Source organism: Aspergillus novofumigatus (assembly GCF_002847465.1).
Source record: "Aspergillus novofumigatus IBT 16806 chromosome Unknown P174scaffold_2, whole genome shotgun sequence".
NCBI classification, from domain to species: domain Eukaryota; kingdom Fungi; phylum Ascomycota; class Eurotiomycetes; order Eurotiales; family Aspergillaceae; genus Aspergillus; species Aspergillus novofumigatus.
In genome coordinates, this window is record NW_020194275.1 from 3,440,180 (window position 1) to 3,456,208 (window position 16,029).

Genomic DNA, 16,029 nt, shown 5'->3' on the forward strand with positions numbered 1-16,029 from the left:
TGAATCCCCCTAATTAAGCCCCGTTGGTGATGCAGCTCAGGAGAATTTCGAGGCATTGTTCATGGCCTCTGCTTCTCTGCCAATCCTGGCCATCCAGCGATCAATCAGCTCCTGGTTCTCACGCTGTAGCCTGCTGGATCGCTCTTCGGCCATGTTAAGCTGCAGATTCAGAGTCGCGAGTTCGTCTTGGAAGTCCTACGAAGCGACCGTATCAGCAAACAAGTGGCTGCATGGCGGACGAATGAATGACATGCCTCGAGTAACTTGGCCTTCCCCTTCAATTCTGCATCCCTATCCTTTACGCGCATTTGTAGATGAGTTACTTCACTCTCCAAAGCATGGATACGTCTTCCATCTTGCGTGCTTCTCTTCCGTAGCTTCTCCAACTCGGTGCTCAGCTCAGTCAGCCGGGCCTGCAACTCCGAACGAGCACGTTGGGCTTCGGAAAGATCCGCACGTGTAGCTGCTAGAATATCAGGAACAAATGGGCCTGCCAATGACTTCCCAGCTGCAGGGATCGCTGTATGTTTGTCTCCAGCCCCTGTGAGATATTGGGCACCTTGAGCTCCAGCGGATGCAATTCGGCTAGTTCGATCGGCCAGCTGCGTATCTAATCGTTGACAGTTTGTTAGATTATCCTCTTACAAAAGCTTCGCAGTCGCCAGGCCATAGACCTTATCCAGTGGCATACAAGCATTATAGAGAGCGACATTTGCCTTTTCTCGGCGATCGCGCGCCGCCAGAGCGGCGGAGTACTCATTCCTCCAGTGAGCCATGTGATAGTCTTCCGGCGATGGGGGCGGGACAGTTGACAGCAGTTCTTGTCGGGTTACGAATACATTTTTAATCCTGTAGATAGCGTAGATCAAAGAGGACGGTGAAATGACATACAACGCTCGACATGGAGTCTTCTACTGCGACATTCTATGACAGGCAACGAACGGTTGTTGATAAGCGACGATAACGAATATTGTCTCAGGCACCCACTTACACCGCCTCGGCCACCGCTCGGGCCATCATGCATCATCGAACCCAACGGGCCCAGTTAGCGTCGGCTCATCACTGCAAGACCCAACAGCTGCGCTGCTAACTGTTGCTGCTCCTCATCTCTGCTACATACGTCCAGTATACCTCTACCCTTTGGGCCTTTGACGACTGCAGACTTTCTCATCCTCTGGCACTACTGCGCTTTTGACAGGCTTTCCGCATCCCCCTTGTCTTTTGCTAGGAATATCCTGCCTTTCCCCCGCTCTCCACCACCATGGCGTCACGCAAGAAGGTCTTGCTGAAGGTACATATTCCTCAATGCATACGACAGTCGGGGCTCTTTAAATTGCTGAGCGATTACTTACGTACCTTTGGGGCTCCTAGGTAATCATTCTGGGCGACAGTGGTGTTGGCAAAACGAGCTTGATGAACCAATATGTCAGTGGCCTCATTTCGGCGATTGATGGATATCGTCCAAGCCGCTAACCTCCATCCGATCGGTAGGTCAACAAGAAGTTCAGTGCAAGCTACAAGGCCACTATCGGCGCCGATTTCCTCACGAAAGAGGTGCTCGTAGACGACCGTCTGGTAACAATGCAGGCATGTGTACCGCCCATGGCTCGCATATTCGCCGAGGATTGCGAATTAACCTGTGGATAGATCTGGGATACTGCGGGTCAAGAGCGATTTCAGTCTTTAGGCGTTGCATTCTACCGGGGTGCGGATTGCTGTGTTCTGGTATACGATGTGAATAATTCCAAGAGCTTCGAGGCTCTCGACAGTTGGCGCGACGAATTCCTCATCCAAGCGAGCCCTCGCGACCCGGAGAGCTTTCCTTTCGTACGATCCTCCCCTGCCACTCCCTGACCTTTGATGTGCAAACGGGCAGATGCTGACCAGGTTTCAGGTTGTGATCGGCAACAAGATTGATGTGGAGGAAAGCAAGCGGATGATTTCTTCCAAACGCGCCATGACTTTCTGCCAATCCAAGGGCAACATCCCTTACTTCGAGACAAGCGCTAAGGAAGCAGTCAACGTGGAGCAGGCTTTCGAGGGTATGTGACCAATTTCCGCTTAAACATGAACAGAGAATGCTGTGCTAATATGCTGAAAGTCATCGCCCGAAGCGCCCTGGCTCAAGAAGAGGCTGAGGAGTTCAACGGCGAATTCAGCGATCCCATCAACATCCACCTCGATAGTGACCGTGATGGCTGTGCTTGTTGATGCGCTTCTGAGATGGCCATGACCTTTGAACGATTTCCAACACGGCTGCTATTCTTGATTCATTCATGTCCTGCGTTTGTGGTTTGTAGAGCTGTTTCTTTCTTCGTTCCATTTGGCGAGCTTGGAGGATTGTACTTTCTACGATAGTTTGGGATCCATATATACCTTCAAAGTTCCTCGGTGTACCAAGTTTGCCTGTTTACTATTGTCTGTCGGGTCGCAAGGGTATCATATGGGTTTCAAGCTTTTTGACTCTTCTTTTCTTGCTTATCGGTGATAACCTTTTGCTTTTTCCACAGCATACTCAATCAATCGAGAGTCACGCACATAATCCTGCTGCACATGCGCTTATTTTCTTTGTAGCTCCTATCATTTAATTAAAATAATGAGATTGAACTTTCAGCGCAAGAAGAAGCAAAAATGGTACAGGTATGCCGTATGCCGAGTAGCAGCCGTGATCAAGTCTCGTGCCTTATCAGGGCGCTCGTGATGCTTGGCATATATTCCATAATCATCAGTGTCTCCATGATCGGAATGAACCCCCCACTTCAAGGCGCTCACGCTGAAACACTACGGACCAGGCCATCTACCCTCGACACCGCCTGTTGCCAAATGGGATTTATGGACTCGACTCTCCATCCTAGCATCGGCGCGCCACGATTTGTAGGATATCGTGCTCCATGATCCGTGATCACAAATTGGTCTAATCGGTCGGGCACCTTCAATCAATGACCAGGCTCCTCGTCGCTCGTTTCTTCAACTTATCTTTATGAAAATCGTTCTGTCCCCATAAGTTGTTCAATACTACAACTTGCCCATGGAGACATATAGTTGGCGTGCTCCCAGCTGGACTGGGGCCGCAAGACGGTCGCTAGGCATCTGTCTCCTACTACTCGTGGTGGTCTTGTGGACGGCTTCGAACTTTCTGGCTAGTGTATGTGCATGTCAAAAAGAGACTTCCGAAATGATCGTGTTCGATGCTGTGCATCTGGGACTTCGTTAGGGCTGGTATCCTGCTACACGCGTGCTAACTGTACATTTCCCATCCCTTTTAGACCATCTTCGCGGATAATTCATACTCGAAACCGTTCTTTGTGACCTACATCAACAGCTCGCTGTTCATTATTCCTCTCCTCTCGATCATCCTGGGCAGACTATTCAAACTATGGCGCCAGGGTAGATTGTCTCAGATCGATTCTATTCAAAGCCTGTTGCTCCATCTTGATTCGCACGATTCGAAGCGCGAGGCACCCGACGTGCTGCATCCCTCCTCTTTCGCAGATAGACAACAGAGTGAGAACGAAGTTGATAGCTCTAGCAAGCTGGGCTTGAGGGCGACTGCGAAATTGAGCTTCCAATTTTGTCTATTATGGGTAAGGAATGGGCATGACAAGCACCTTCAGTATACAAGCTAACAAGCATGAATAGGTCCTTGTAAGTTAACTACTGCCAACATACCAACTTTGAGCCGGCGCCTGACTTGTACAGGCGAATTATTTCGCAATGGCCTGTCTGCAATACACAACAGTAGGAAGTACCACCATCCTAACTTCAACTAGCGGTACGTACTCAGCAATCCCACGGAGATCGATTGGTAAGTTCGAGGCTAACACATCCTTCCAGGGGTCTGGACCCTCATCTTCGGCGCAATGATCGGGGTGGAACGGTTCACCGTCCGCAAACTCGCCGGCGTTATCGCTTCCCTGATCGGAATCATCCTCATCTCCCGAGTAGATCTGTCGTCAACGGACTCTTCGCCCGGAGATGATGGCAGTTCCGGTACCTTCCCCCACAAGACGACCGCCGAGATTGCCCTCGGCGATGCGATGGCCGCATTCAGCGCAGTCATGTACGGCGTCTACACTATCGTCCTGAAAAGGCAAGTCGGCGATGAGTCGCGGGTCAATATGGTGTTGTTCTTCGGGCTAGTGGGACTCTTTAATATGCTCTTGCTCTGGCCGGGATTCGTCATCTTACATTTCACCGGGATCGAGCCGTTCGTTCTCCCTGATACCGGGAGAATATGGACTATAGTGCTGGTAAGGAATACGTCGTGACAATAACCTGACCCCTGCGGCGCCATGGACTGACGTTTGCATTTCTACAGGTAAATTCATTCTCATCACTAGTTTCAGATATATGTTGGGCGTATGCGATGCTCCTTACCACTCCGCTTGTCGTGACTGTCGGGCTGAGTCTGACCATCCCGCTGTCGCTTGTGGGTCAAATCTTCCTGCAGGGACAGTATTCGAGTGCGATATACTGGGTTGGTGCCGCTATAGTATTTTTGTCATTCCTGGTGGTCAACCATGAGAGTCGCGATGATAAGTTGGGGGCAACCTCGGCGGGCGGGTACGATGCTGTTCCTGGTGACGAGACAGGCGATACCGCTTGATGAAGAGCTTCCATACGGGTTGGGCTAGAAGTGAACCCTCTTTACGTCCTTCACACATCGTTATTCTTGATAGACAGAGGACCAATAATCCATTAAAATTATTAGGCGTCATACAGCCAGTGTGTAACACTAATCAGACACTGATTTCCATCGTCCGTTGCCAGTGGAAGAACAATCACGAAAGACAAGCAAGGAAAATACCAGAAGGAACGAGATCATGATGATACAGCAAAAGAAGTCAAGACTGGTCATTAAAAATTGCCATGAACCCGACAATGTTGAGTAGTCTCGGTATCCCATGAGAGCAATACAAGAAGGGATGACAAAAGGGGAATAAACGAACAGCCATCACAAGAAGGGGTATGTACGTCATGAAACAAATATAATAGTAAGGAAGAAACGCTGTGCAAAGGAGAGGACCTTAGGTCACTTGAGATCTGCAACGAGTGAAGAAAATGGTCGGAATGAAGAGAACGAAAATTGAAATTGAGCCAGTAGCCAGCATATGTGTTTGTTTGTTCCACATCAAAGTTAATATTCATGGTGCTGATGCTCCTGGTGCGGGCTCCAACTTCTTGCGCGCAACAATAATACTCTTCAAGGAGCCTAACCACTTGGCAAGAGATTCTTCGTCAGGTGCGCATAGTCGGTACGATTTGTCTTCGGCGATTATCTGAAGACAGAACTTCTTTGAACGTGAAAGAGGATCAACTTCGGCAGCTTCGATAACCTGAGACATGGGCAAGATTTTGATAGCGGAGTACTCCTAGTCGTCAATGTTAGCTTGTTGCCCATGTGAGAAAATATCGTATAGGACTATCGTACTTGTTCATCCTTATAGAACCCAAGGCTCTTTGGCCTCAAGACGACCCACAGACGCTTCCACTGGCGGACCGCGCCTTTGATTCGAAGGCACTGGAGATAGCCGTTGCAAATAACTCTCTCTGGATCGCGGAGGATTCCCAAGTCCTGACTGCGACCAACATCTCGCGGTTGCAGTTGTTGTCCACCCACAGGGGCCGAGGTAGACAAATTCTGCAGGGAACGGTTGGGCTTCATGTGAGTACTGGTGTTACTTGTAGGTCCATCAGACCACTCCGAATAGGAAGTAATCTCATTTCCCGAGTGGTCTTGTAGGGAGCCGTATCGATTGGAATAGCGGCCAGGTGAAAGTGACCGTCCCAATTCAGGCGAGCTGGCTCTTCCCGGATATTCGAATTCCGAGTGATCTGTAGTATCCTCAACGTGCTGCCTATCGGTCACCGGCGCATTTCTATTCCGCGACAGAGCCAAGAAGGCTTCTTCTTCCTCGTCCGCACGAGTTTCAGCACGAATACGCCTAATCCAGTCCTCTGCATCCTTCTCTGACAAAGCCTGGAAGCGGTAATTTTTGGAAGGCGAGAATATACCGAAGACGTGTTGTCGAGATGATCGCGGGGATTTGACCGGAGCAACCGCTGTGACTTCCGAAAGAGTTATGGAAGCCCGAAGTCTTGTCGTTTCCTCATCTTTATATACCGACAGGAGGTTCGGGCGGAGGACGAGGTAGGCAGGCTTCCAAGAAGCTCGGAATGCCTAAAAGAGGATATTAGTTAGGACATAACAACAAGTGCTTCTGTATCGAAAGCGACTTACATGCTTGTGTTTCACTCGACGATGCACCTTCCCGGTTTTCAGGACTCGATCGAACTCAAAGCTACCATTTTCGTTGACTGGGGAAAATGTGTCCAAGTTGACATGGCCATTGCGAACGGCGGGGGAGGGGTGTATAGGCCGTAAAAATGTAGACTGCTGGACAGTGCCGTCGGGAAACTGAATCGAGGGGGCTTTCATATGCGCCTCCGAGATTGGCGGGTAGGAGCTCGACATTGTTTGATCCATCGTGGTCGCAGACTTCCTTTCGAAGGGACAAAATTAAGATTATGAAAAATCACGGAGGGTTTAGTATGGAGACCACATGCCCAGGCCGCAAGCTGAAGCGAAAAGGTGCCTATGATGAGGATCCTGATTCAAAATTGTATGACCGCATCTGAAGAGACACTGCGGGACAGGTCCCTATGAAATACGAAACGAGGACCTGAGAACGTAGGCAGAAACGATGGGAATATTTCTGACTAGTTCCCAGGTGAAGGGCAACTTTCCGTCTGATTGTCTGGGAGGCTTGACGGCACAGCGTCACAAGGACCGACGGTCCCTCGGACGTCCTAGGAGGGGTGAAATCAACCCCGAATTGAAAGAAATTAAGATGCGGCGATGACGGTCGTGTGGAGAAGAAGACCTTAGAAGGTGCAGAATGCGCTGCACTTAATGAGGGACGGCACTCTCTTGTTTTCAAGGTTTGTTCGTTGTGATGAGCTGTAAGTAAAGAGAAAATGTATTGGGGAACAATTACCCTTTCTCGAAGGAAGTTCCTCCATCACAGTCCCATGGAACGCATGGGCGGCTTTTAATGAGTACTTGGTAGATCATCCGACAGGAGATGCTTCGAGGTCTGGGAACGTCGGGTGAAGCTGCTGCTAGATAACTACTAAGGAGTAGACTACTTCTTACTTGAGGTGAGGGCGGCAACTCCTCCCGGTCCTGAATCAAGCTCTGTTTCGAATCGACTCCTTTTCTACCGGTTGATTGGACTTGAATCTGCTTCGCCGTAGAATTGAGGGAATACTTTTACTCCATCGCAAGCTTCACTGATCTGGTATAGAATCAACCTCTCGTGAATGACCTCTACGCTACTTACTCTACTTCACACTTCAGTATCGGCTGTGCTTGTCTTCTCAGGGGCGCATAGCTCTCTTCCGATGCATAAATGGTGCTTGATTCGGTAGTAATAGCTTAATACAAGGGTAGGCTGGTTACTAGATAGATGCTTTAGTGGTTGACCAAAGAGGATTATTGGATAACCCCTTATTTTTAATTCTGGATGCAAGTATCTCAGCTACCTGCCTGAGTGAAAATATGGGTAAATATTTGATCGCTTTTTAAGAAAAAGAATAATAGCAAATCATCTCATTCCACCTCTTGGGATTGTAGATTTGAGCTTGTGTTTGAACTCCCAAGGACAGCACACTAAGTTCTGACTACCATTTCTAAAAACAACGACGTACTAACAACGGTCCAGACCCTTCGCTGGTCAAGGAAAAAAGGGAGGCGAAAGAGGCCACCTTGACAGATCCTTTAGACCAAGGGTCACGTGTGGGTCTGAAGGGTTCGACTTCAGGGAGGTACCTGAGGTTTCTATCTTCTCCATAGCCTATTACCGTACCTTTAGCTTAATGTACGTGAAATACCAAGTCATGAGGTAAGGTAAGGTAGGTACAGATACGGAGTACCTAGGGATGAACTCCTCATTCGGTGGTACCTGAGGGAAGATCCCTCCAGTCGGGATTGTCATTACTTTACATTTCTTTCTGTATCATCGGGCCGGTAGTCCATGATGATTGATGAGCACACCTCGGTAGGAGTACTGAAATTAAGGGAGGACTTTCTTGAGATGATAGGTAGATAGTTCTTCAGGAAAGCACACGCACTCACAACACACTACTCGCTGGCATGCCAGAATTGTGGGAGAATCTCCTGATCAATAATAGCACCTCCTCGATGTACTGTGTACTCCCTTGTACCTTTGTAATTATCAGTGGTGTAGGCGAGTCCACATGCGACTATATATGCATGCTTCAAAAGTTAAATATTGCCAATCAGCTAATATCAAATCTCCATAGTTGACCCTGGATGGAGAGTACGGAGCATTATGCGCTGCGTACTCCAAGAGGTACGTGGTTGAATATTTGGATAGACAAAAGATCAATGCGCTCTTCTATAGCAGAACATCGCAGTCAGAGAAAAAGGATGTCTTGATTCTATAATTATCTGTTATCAAAGTCCTTATTCATCTAATCATTGATACGGATATTGTAATGACTCAGTAGTAGTGATCTGATACCTAGGTAAGGCAGTACCTGCAACTCAGGAAGCAGTCGAAGAAAATGGCTGCAGGTACCTTTTTAAGGTCGTAGGTACCTCAGATTATCTACTGTGTACTGCCGGTGGTATTACGGCTTGAGCCGCTTGTAAACTTACCGTTCCGGTGTGACAGTGACCACAGCGAGCAGCTTGCGCCTCCTTGGGCTTGGCGGAATCTCCCAATTCTCCCATCCCCAAAATCATACCCTCAAACCTTCGCCCCGTCGTTGGATGCCTCCCGCAATTTTTCCACCTCCCCATCCAATTCTTCCCCCAACCCCATTTGTGATTGATGACCTCGTCGACTACCCCCGTGTCTTCGGCCTCACTGCTTAGGACAACGGTCCCCTGCGTTGCTTTCAACGCTTTTCGCACCTGCTCGCATCAGGTCGATTGAAGAGGGAAAAGTTGGAAAGAGAAAGGAGGTTCTCCTCCGGCCGCTCGTTTTTCTTTGCTGGTCTTTTTTTCCTTTCTTGATTGCGAACTTATTCTTACCTTGTTCTATACTCTTCTATTCCCATTCCTGTCCATATTTCTGCGATCTGCAGCTGGTATACATCCATCAGCTTTCGATTCCCTGTTGTCTCGCGTGCGGATTGTTGCAAACCACTTCAGCATCTATCCTCTGCTCATCAACCACGGCTCTTGTTCAGACTAGCCTGCTAGTCCGGACTCGGACAGAGCCTTGAATCTACCGCTGGAACCTGACATTGGTGTTTTGCGTCGACTTGTTCGAAGTCGACGCAGCGTGGAGACACTGCCATCATGAGCTTCATTCAGCGTATTGTGAAGCGGTTGCCCTCAACGCCGAATCTACCCTTCGATGACAGCTCACGCGAAAAGGCTCGGAATTTCTCCAGATTCGCTTTCCTGAAGCGCAGGATACGATTAAAGGGCAACTCGTCGATTTCCATACCCCTAGGCTTTGTTCTGTTATTTCCGTGCCTTGTGATTATCCTCATTTTACTCTTGTTCGTACGACATCCAGCCTCTCCTGGCGGGATTCTCATTCCAGCGGGCACTCCGCCCTCGATCAGGTTCGACTCTCATCCACAGCCCCTTCATCGTACCAATCCTCAAAGCTAACGTGCCATTCTTTGCTACAGGAGAATAAGTGAGAAATATGACAAGGTCTTCGCTACTGGCTGCTTGCCAGTTGAAGAGGTGCCCCCTGACTATAAACGGGCGAATGCTGCGTTTGTCGTTCTCGCCCGTAACAAGGAGTTGGAGGGTGTCGTTCAGTCACTGAAATCCATCGAACGTCACTTCAATCGCTGGTACCACTATCCATATGTATTCTTGAACGACGGCGACTTCGACGATGACTTCAAGGCCACCGTCAAGAATTACACGAGCGCCCCTGTGGAGTTTGGCAAGATCGATGAGACCATGTGGGGTTTCCCCGACTGGGTTGACCACGAGGTTGCCAAGGAAGGTATCAGAAAACAGGGAGATGCTGCAATCATGTATGGAGGCATGGAAAGTTACCATCATATGTGCAGATTCTATTCTGGGTGAGTGTCTCGCGGTTTGTTGTGGTTAGCTATGATTGACGTGGCGGCAGGTTTTTCTACAAGCATCCTCTCCTCATGAAGTACGAGTGGTACTGGCGTCTTGAGCCGGAGATCAAGTACTTCTGCGATATCACATAGTACGCATAGCACTCTCGTCTTTGCAACTGGCCGCATCCTCTAACTACGGACAATAGTGACCCTTTTATCATGATGGCCGAGTCTAATAAGACTTACGGTTTCACTATCGCCGTCAAAGAACTTCGCGAAACTGTACCCAACATCTTCCGCTACGCGTCCGCCTATATGCGAAAGAATAACCTCAAATCGAAGGGACTTTGGGAGATGTTTCTTGAGAGACCTGAACAGGAGGAACCCAAGCCGGAAGAAGAACAGAAGAAGGACAAGCTTCCCGACGAGATACTCCTTACCGATCCGGGCGAGAATGCACTTCCTGAAGTTGATCCAGAGGCTATGGAGGGCGAGAAGTACAATATGTGTCATTTCTGGAGTAACTTCGAAATCGCACGCCTGGATTGGTTCCGCAGCAAAGAATATGAGGATTTCTTCGAGATGATGGACAAGAGCGGGGGCTTCTGGATGGAGAGAGTAAGTTCGCAATTCCCTCGTGGTCTTTATTTGGCTCGACTGACACCTGTTTTTTAAAAAAAAACAGTGGGGTGATGCGCCTATCCACTCGCTAGCCGCTGGCGCTCTCTTATCTCCCAGCGACATCCACTACTTCCGTGATTTTGGCTATCGTCACACCACGATCCAACACTGTCCTGCAAATGCGCCCGCGCGACAACTGCCCCGAATTCCATATCTGGAAAAGACCACGTTGGACGAGAAGGCGCGAATCGAAGAAGATGAATACTGGGCGACTTTTGACGCCGTCAAGGAGAACGGTGTCGGTTGCAGATGCAGGTGTGATACTGATATTGTGGATGTTGAAGGCAAACAAGGCAGCTGTCTCGCCGAATGGGTAGAAGTTGCTGGAGGATGGGCATCTCCATAGACCTGAATTGCCTTTGGAACCCGTCAATGTACTCTGTATAATGTTTGCAACACCCTTTCCATGCCTACTTGTTCGATTATGAGCGCTACTTGGGTCGTCCTGGGAGTTTTTTGCTTGGGCCTGCAGAATGTGTTGGCCGTGGGGTCTTCTGGACGGCGTTTAACGGATCTGACGACTTCTCATACGGAAGACGGTGTGACACCCTCATATTGACAGATTCATCTAGCGTGCTTCGTACATCTCGTTTGGATTGCCACATTCTATAATTCTTGTCGAAATCTTCATCTCCTTTCAGAGAATACCTTGACCGACTTTCCGAAGAGTTGTCTTTTGCGCATTACTGATCCCACTCTTCGACGATGCAGCTTTCAAAGCTGTGGCTCACGCGCCGCCAGCGACGGACTCGTGTAGAGTCTTCTTTCCGCAGGCTCCTGTTACCAGACAGATGCCTTGGAGATTCTTCCTTCGGCCTGCCGCGGTTTTGAGCGAGTGCTGTTCTCGATCGCCATTCGCTGAAGCCCCCAAGAGAGCATCCTTGGCAACGGTGTGGGAATAGTCATGCAACAATATGGCCATCTCGGACTCTCGACGCCTAGCATTATTTGTGAACCGACGATGACACAGCGGCGATGTGACCGTTATTGAGGCCTCCGATATCTAATCCTTAAATTCCTACCTCTTTTTCCCATGCCTCTTGATATTGATATTTGCCTCCCTGTCTCCTTTCAACCCAGTATCCCCTTCTTGTTTCTGCCCTTCTGCATTTAATTCATGACGACTGTACATATTGTCCCCCGTGAGCCCCGTTGAGGAAGGGCTCCTTCATATGGGTCATTGAGTCTCAAATAATACACTGAGCATGACTTGTCCATAGAACATGAGCTAATCCATCTTTGTGACGTTTCCCAAGATCGAATTAACTGTAAAGCTTGTACGTATCGTTGTGATATGCATTTACAGAAAGGACTAGCCTCCATCCCTGCAGTAATTCCTTCCGGACACGAGTAAAGAATAGGAAGAAGATCGCATGTTGAGGGGCATTCGAATACAGGTTAGATACCACGGATCCAATTCAAAATGTTATCCAAGTGTTCATTAAAGTGGAGGGCCAACCAATCCTCCATACTACTAATGGACCTCTGGGGCCCTGACATTGAGGTACTGCATAGTCTAGGCCTGTTCGGGTTTAGCCGTCATACTTTTATCGTTATCAGTTGCTCCAACGATAATAATGATAAACGATGGGATGATGATGTCTCATCCTGATGGTGAACACCACATGATGAGGTAACTGCAGCCTTAGTATCTAATTGCTGCCTAGGGCATACTGGACCTAAGGTATCTAGTCAACTTCCACCTGACTTCGATAATCTGGTCCTTGTAATTATCGACACGGACTTTGTAGTACCCAGTCATCCGCTGTCATGTGCCCCGCCCGCCTGTGGCTGTTCTTGCTATCTACATTGACAGGCACAATCCGTTCCCCTCACCTGCTAAAGTAATCGCTGCTTTTGAGATAATCTGGCAAAAGGTTCCTCATACATTGATCTACTCTTTCTTTGATGTAGGACAAGGGTTTTTATTCTTGGATTTTTCCATCATTCAACTGACTTCTGTGCCTCAAGTGCACCTGACTTCTCCGCTTAGCCCGGGAGGCGTCCCTCCGCTGCTATAGTAATCATCGGGCATCCGCCTATTAGGCAGAGTTGATCTGGGGACTTCACTGACAAACTGTCCTTTATCATTCTCAAATAGAACTGGGCAGAGCTTCCCCTGTGAAGTTAACGTATCCCCCCTTTCAAATCTGTCCACTTGACTCAAGTCTTCGTTCTCTGTACTCGACCGAGACTACGCAGTCCACTTCATTGCTATAACCATCTCTGCTAGATGACAACCGCACTCTGAAAACATGGCTGACTCTCCAGAGCCCTACTCCAGACGTCCCTCTGTCTCAGGCACGCCCACCTCCAATATCCAACGTTCCCACCGCTAAGTGGTTCCGTTGAAGAGTGGTTATCACGGTCGAGACCTACAAGTATGACGTCAACTCCAGCGGCAGAACACACCAGCAGATCGTTGAGTGAAAGTTGGGCAGCCTTGAGTGCTTCAGACGCCCATTCTGAGGATGGCACTCGTTCTGAGCAGACTGACGCGGGGTCTCTGATTGATCAGACCGGCCCAGACGACGTTGCGAGTCTCGATGACCAGTACAGCTGCAGCGAGGCTGACGCGGTTGGCGAAGATGACACTGATGAGGAGGAATATAGTCAAAGGATCAATAATTCTGAGTCTCAGGAGCTTCCTTCCCTGTTTACTCAAACGGGTGATGCCATCGACGGTAGTAACCTTACCGCTAAGACGGCCTTTTATCAATCGAGCGAGTCGATTCAATTCGTCGAGCCTGAGCAGTGGCCTGAAGCCGAACGAGTAGAGCTGAAACACACTATCCGGGTCATTGACAGCCTTGAGTCCACAGAACTCCTAGAGCATCTTGGTTGCGACTATCAAGACTCCCTCCTCACAGTCACAGTGCAACAGACAATGACAAAAAGAAATCTTGACACCGAGAAACCGTTTCGTGTGCTGTATATTGGGCATTGTGATTACCGCACTATCATACTAGACAAAATTGGTGATGTTCTAGTTTCGAGCTCATGCAGCAGCTATGAGAGTAGCTCCACAGAGTCTTCCAGATACCATGTCGTCCCCACTGCATTTGGTGCAGGGGCTGTACCGAATTTTGCAGAACTTCTTCCGATCCATGTGCAGCTCATTGTCGACGAGTGTGTACAGGCTTCTTCCGACGCTGAGAACGACGATACTGGCTCGATCAGCCTGATGTTCAAGAACCGGCCCCCATGCACATCTTCTTGGAGCGGATCAGACTACACCGTCTCATCCTCTTCGGACTGGACACTCCCGGACGTAGCCATCCTTTTCCTTTCGACCATGGACTCTCCTGATGCTGTGGAAACGCAAAACCTAGCTCGTATCTTCATGGAAAGACATGGTGTTCCAACATTGATGGTCTCGGAGAAGCCGCTCTGGAAAATGGCGAGCGAGCCAATTCCTCTGAACTACCATAGTCTTCATATGTGTCTGGAGTCTCGCCATCCAACTACTGGGAAGAGTACAGTTCTGAGGAGGTACCCCATCGATCTGAAGACTTTCGAGAGCATTACTCCTGGGCAACTCAATCGGAACCTGGCTTCTCTAGCAGAGGTCTATCCTCGAGTGCCATTCAAAAACCGAATGCACCTATCAGATTCTCCAGAAGAGATGAAAAAGAGATTCTTCGCCACGGAGATCTTCAACAGGGCGCTTTCTGGCGTTTACTACCGAAATGACGACCGCGACTGGACGCCCCTCCTGCGTTTGAGTATCGTGACAATCGTGTCCATCACAGCTGTCACATTGTGCTATTTGGCTTTGCAGGTTACTACTGTGTCCCTCTTAAACTTGTTCTCTCATCCCACCTTTCCGGACAGCCCATCTCCTGCTGTAATGACAAGCCCCTCCAGCCTTCTTTTCATGGGAGGACCCGGACAGACTTCTCTTTCAGCGCCGTCCGCATCCGCGGAGGAAGTACAGCTGCTCACAAGTCAATATTCCAGTCGATCTCACATCGGGAGCATTATTAGTGGAGTCGCATCTGGTCCTGCACAGGAGGCGAAATCGAACCAATTCCAGATACAGGTAGTCGGTGATTGTCATCTTGTTCTAAAGCCTCCGCGTACGTTCTTCAGTATGAAGCAGCAACCGAAATTCGATGTCCAAATCAGCAGGAACAATGTTTCTCTTGCTTACGAGTTCTCCAAGCTATTCGAAGGAGTCTACACGCTCAGATTGGACAGGGGAGATGCTTATGGTGTTGTCGACATCATCATCACTGCAGACACAAAGCCATTCCTCAACCAGACCACATCAGTTGATTTGGGGACACCCTGGCTCAAGATCGCGAGCTGGAAGCGAGCGGCGCAAGCTATTTCATCCCAAATTGCGCGAGACTTGAGTTCGGCACACACCGGCCTGTCAGGGGCATATAGTCGGTTATGCACCGATTTGCAGTTGATGATGGGAGATGTAGTGAAGAAAGCGCATTTCTTGCGACATGAAGCTGATATAATTCGGCAAGGTTCTGCGCAGTTTTCTCTGGAGACGAGGGAGGCAGTTATGTCTACGTCAAAGCAACTTTCACAGGTCGTGAAGCGCAGTGCTGTGCAACCATTTCTGGCAGCCTCATCTGTGATACAGAGTCACACAGACAGATTCAGCAGAGAGGCCAGAGGGTTCATGGGCGACACATGGAACAAAGTCAGCACCTCTGCCCGAAGTCTCAACCTTGAGGCCCTCAAGCGCCAACTGCGAAACGCTAGGAAATGCGACGCTTTGGATAGGGCTCAGAGAAGGGTAAAGGGTCTGATGAGGCGAAAAGCTTCCGCACACCTGGAAGATTCCTCATAAATACTGCTGTCGGCGAAATTTGGCGTCTATAGTTCATTACTCTTTATTCTTTTTTTCGATTGTCCTGCTATCTTTGTTTTGGGAAATCTTTCAGGCGATAGGGACGGACGGATAGTCATAAGCATGGGTTAACAGGGTTATGAGAATATGGCTTATCTGATGACAATTACTGGAACAATTGCTACTTTACGCTTTTCACGCATCAAATCAGGCTGGGAATTCTAGGACTGTCATAGATCATCTGTGCTTTGCACTCTGTAGGAATGGCCCTGAGCGGTGGCACTAGTGGAGTAATTGTAGCCTTAGGCTGCACTGCTGGGGGCCAGGCATGATTATTTCGTGAGCGGGACGAACTCCCCACCTTTTGCAGGCCCTGAATCAAAACATATTTTGCCTCTTCCTTTCACTGCCTTCCACCACAAATAAAACTTTCTCTTATCCGAATAATAGGTAAATAGACCTTCACTTCA

General features: G+C 49.0%; 6 protein-coding genes across 6 annotated transcripts; 4 read left to right on the forward strand and 2 right to left on the reverse strand.

The window, feature by feature from the left end:
- Window positions 1–36: 36 nt before the first annotated feature.
- Window positions 37–776, reverse strand: P174DRAFT_366114 (ATG16 family protein; the record flags this gene model as incomplete). Its single annotated transcript, XM_024822097.1, has 3 exons — window positions 37–195; window positions 240–610; window positions 692–776. The coding sequence occupies 3 exons, from the start codon at window positions 774–776 to the stop codon at window positions 37–39; spliced, it is 615 nt and encodes a 204-aa protein (XP_024686091.1).
- Window positions 777–1,064: 288 nt separating this feature from the next.
- Window positions 1,065–2,583, forward strand: rab7 (Rab family GTPase YPT7). Its single transcript, XM_024826752.1, has 6 exons — window positions 1,065–1,291; window positions 1,372–1,425; window positions 1,492–1,587; window positions 1,648–1,827; window positions 1,895–2,042; window positions 2,102–2,583. The coding sequence occupies exons 1-6, from the start codon at window positions 1,262–1,264 to the stop codon at window positions 2,209–2,211; spliced, it is 618 nt and encodes a 205-aa protein (XP_024686092.1). The 5' UTR covers window positions 1,065–1,261; the 3' UTR covers window positions 2,212–2,583.
- Window positions 2,584–2,743: 160 nt separating this feature from the next.
- P174DRAFT_385423 (DMT family transporter) lies at window positions 2,744–4,836 on the forward strand. Its single transcript, XM_024823255.1, has 5 exons — window positions 2,744–3,145; window positions 3,267–3,584; window positions 3,700–3,772; window positions 3,835–4,250; window positions 4,319–4,836. The coding sequence occupies exons 1-5, from the start codon at window positions 3,029–3,031 to the stop codon at window positions 4,604–4,606; spliced, it is 1,212 nt and encodes a 403-aa protein (XP_024686093.1). The 5' UTR covers window positions 2,744–3,028; the 3' UTR covers window positions 4,607–4,836.
- A 95-nt stretch (window positions 4,837–4,931) lies between these two features.
- P174DRAFT_111527 (PH domain-containing protein) lies at window positions 4,932–6,595 on the reverse strand. Its single transcript, XM_024821026.1, has 3 exons — window positions 6,242–6,595; window positions 5,432–6,181; window positions 4,932–5,372 (listed from the first exon to the last, which is right to left on the reverse strand). Exons 1-3 carry the CDS (start codon window positions 6,485–6,487, stop codon window positions 5,145–5,147), a joined length of 1,224 nt encoding a protein of 407 aa, XP_024686094.1. The 5' UTR covers window positions 6,488–6,595; the 3' UTR covers window positions 4,932–5,144.
- Window positions 6,596–9,331: 2,736 nt separating this feature from the next.
- P174DRAFT_364393 (glycosyltransferase family 15 protein) lies at window positions 9,332–11,095 on the forward strand (the record flags this gene model as incomplete). The annotated part of the gene is made up of 5 exons (XM_024821984.1): window positions 9,332–9,603; window positions 9,673–10,080; window positions 10,131–10,217; window positions 10,275–10,686; window positions 10,754–11,095. 5 exons carry the CDS (start codon window positions 9,332–9,334, stop codon window positions 11,093–11,095), a joined length of 1,521 nt encoding a protein of 506 aa, XP_024686095.1.
- A 2,037-nt stretch (window positions 11,096–13,132) lies between these two features.
- On the forward strand, window positions 13,133–15,559 carry P174DRAFT_458148 (uncharacterized protein; the record flags this gene model as incomplete). The annotated part of the gene is made up of 1 exon (XM_024829625.1): window positions 13,133–15,559. One exon carries the CDS (start codon window positions 13,133–13,135, stop codon window positions 15,557–15,559), a length of 2,427 nt encoding a protein of 808 aa, XP_024686096.1.
- Window positions 15,560–16,029: the final 470 nt, after the last annotated feature.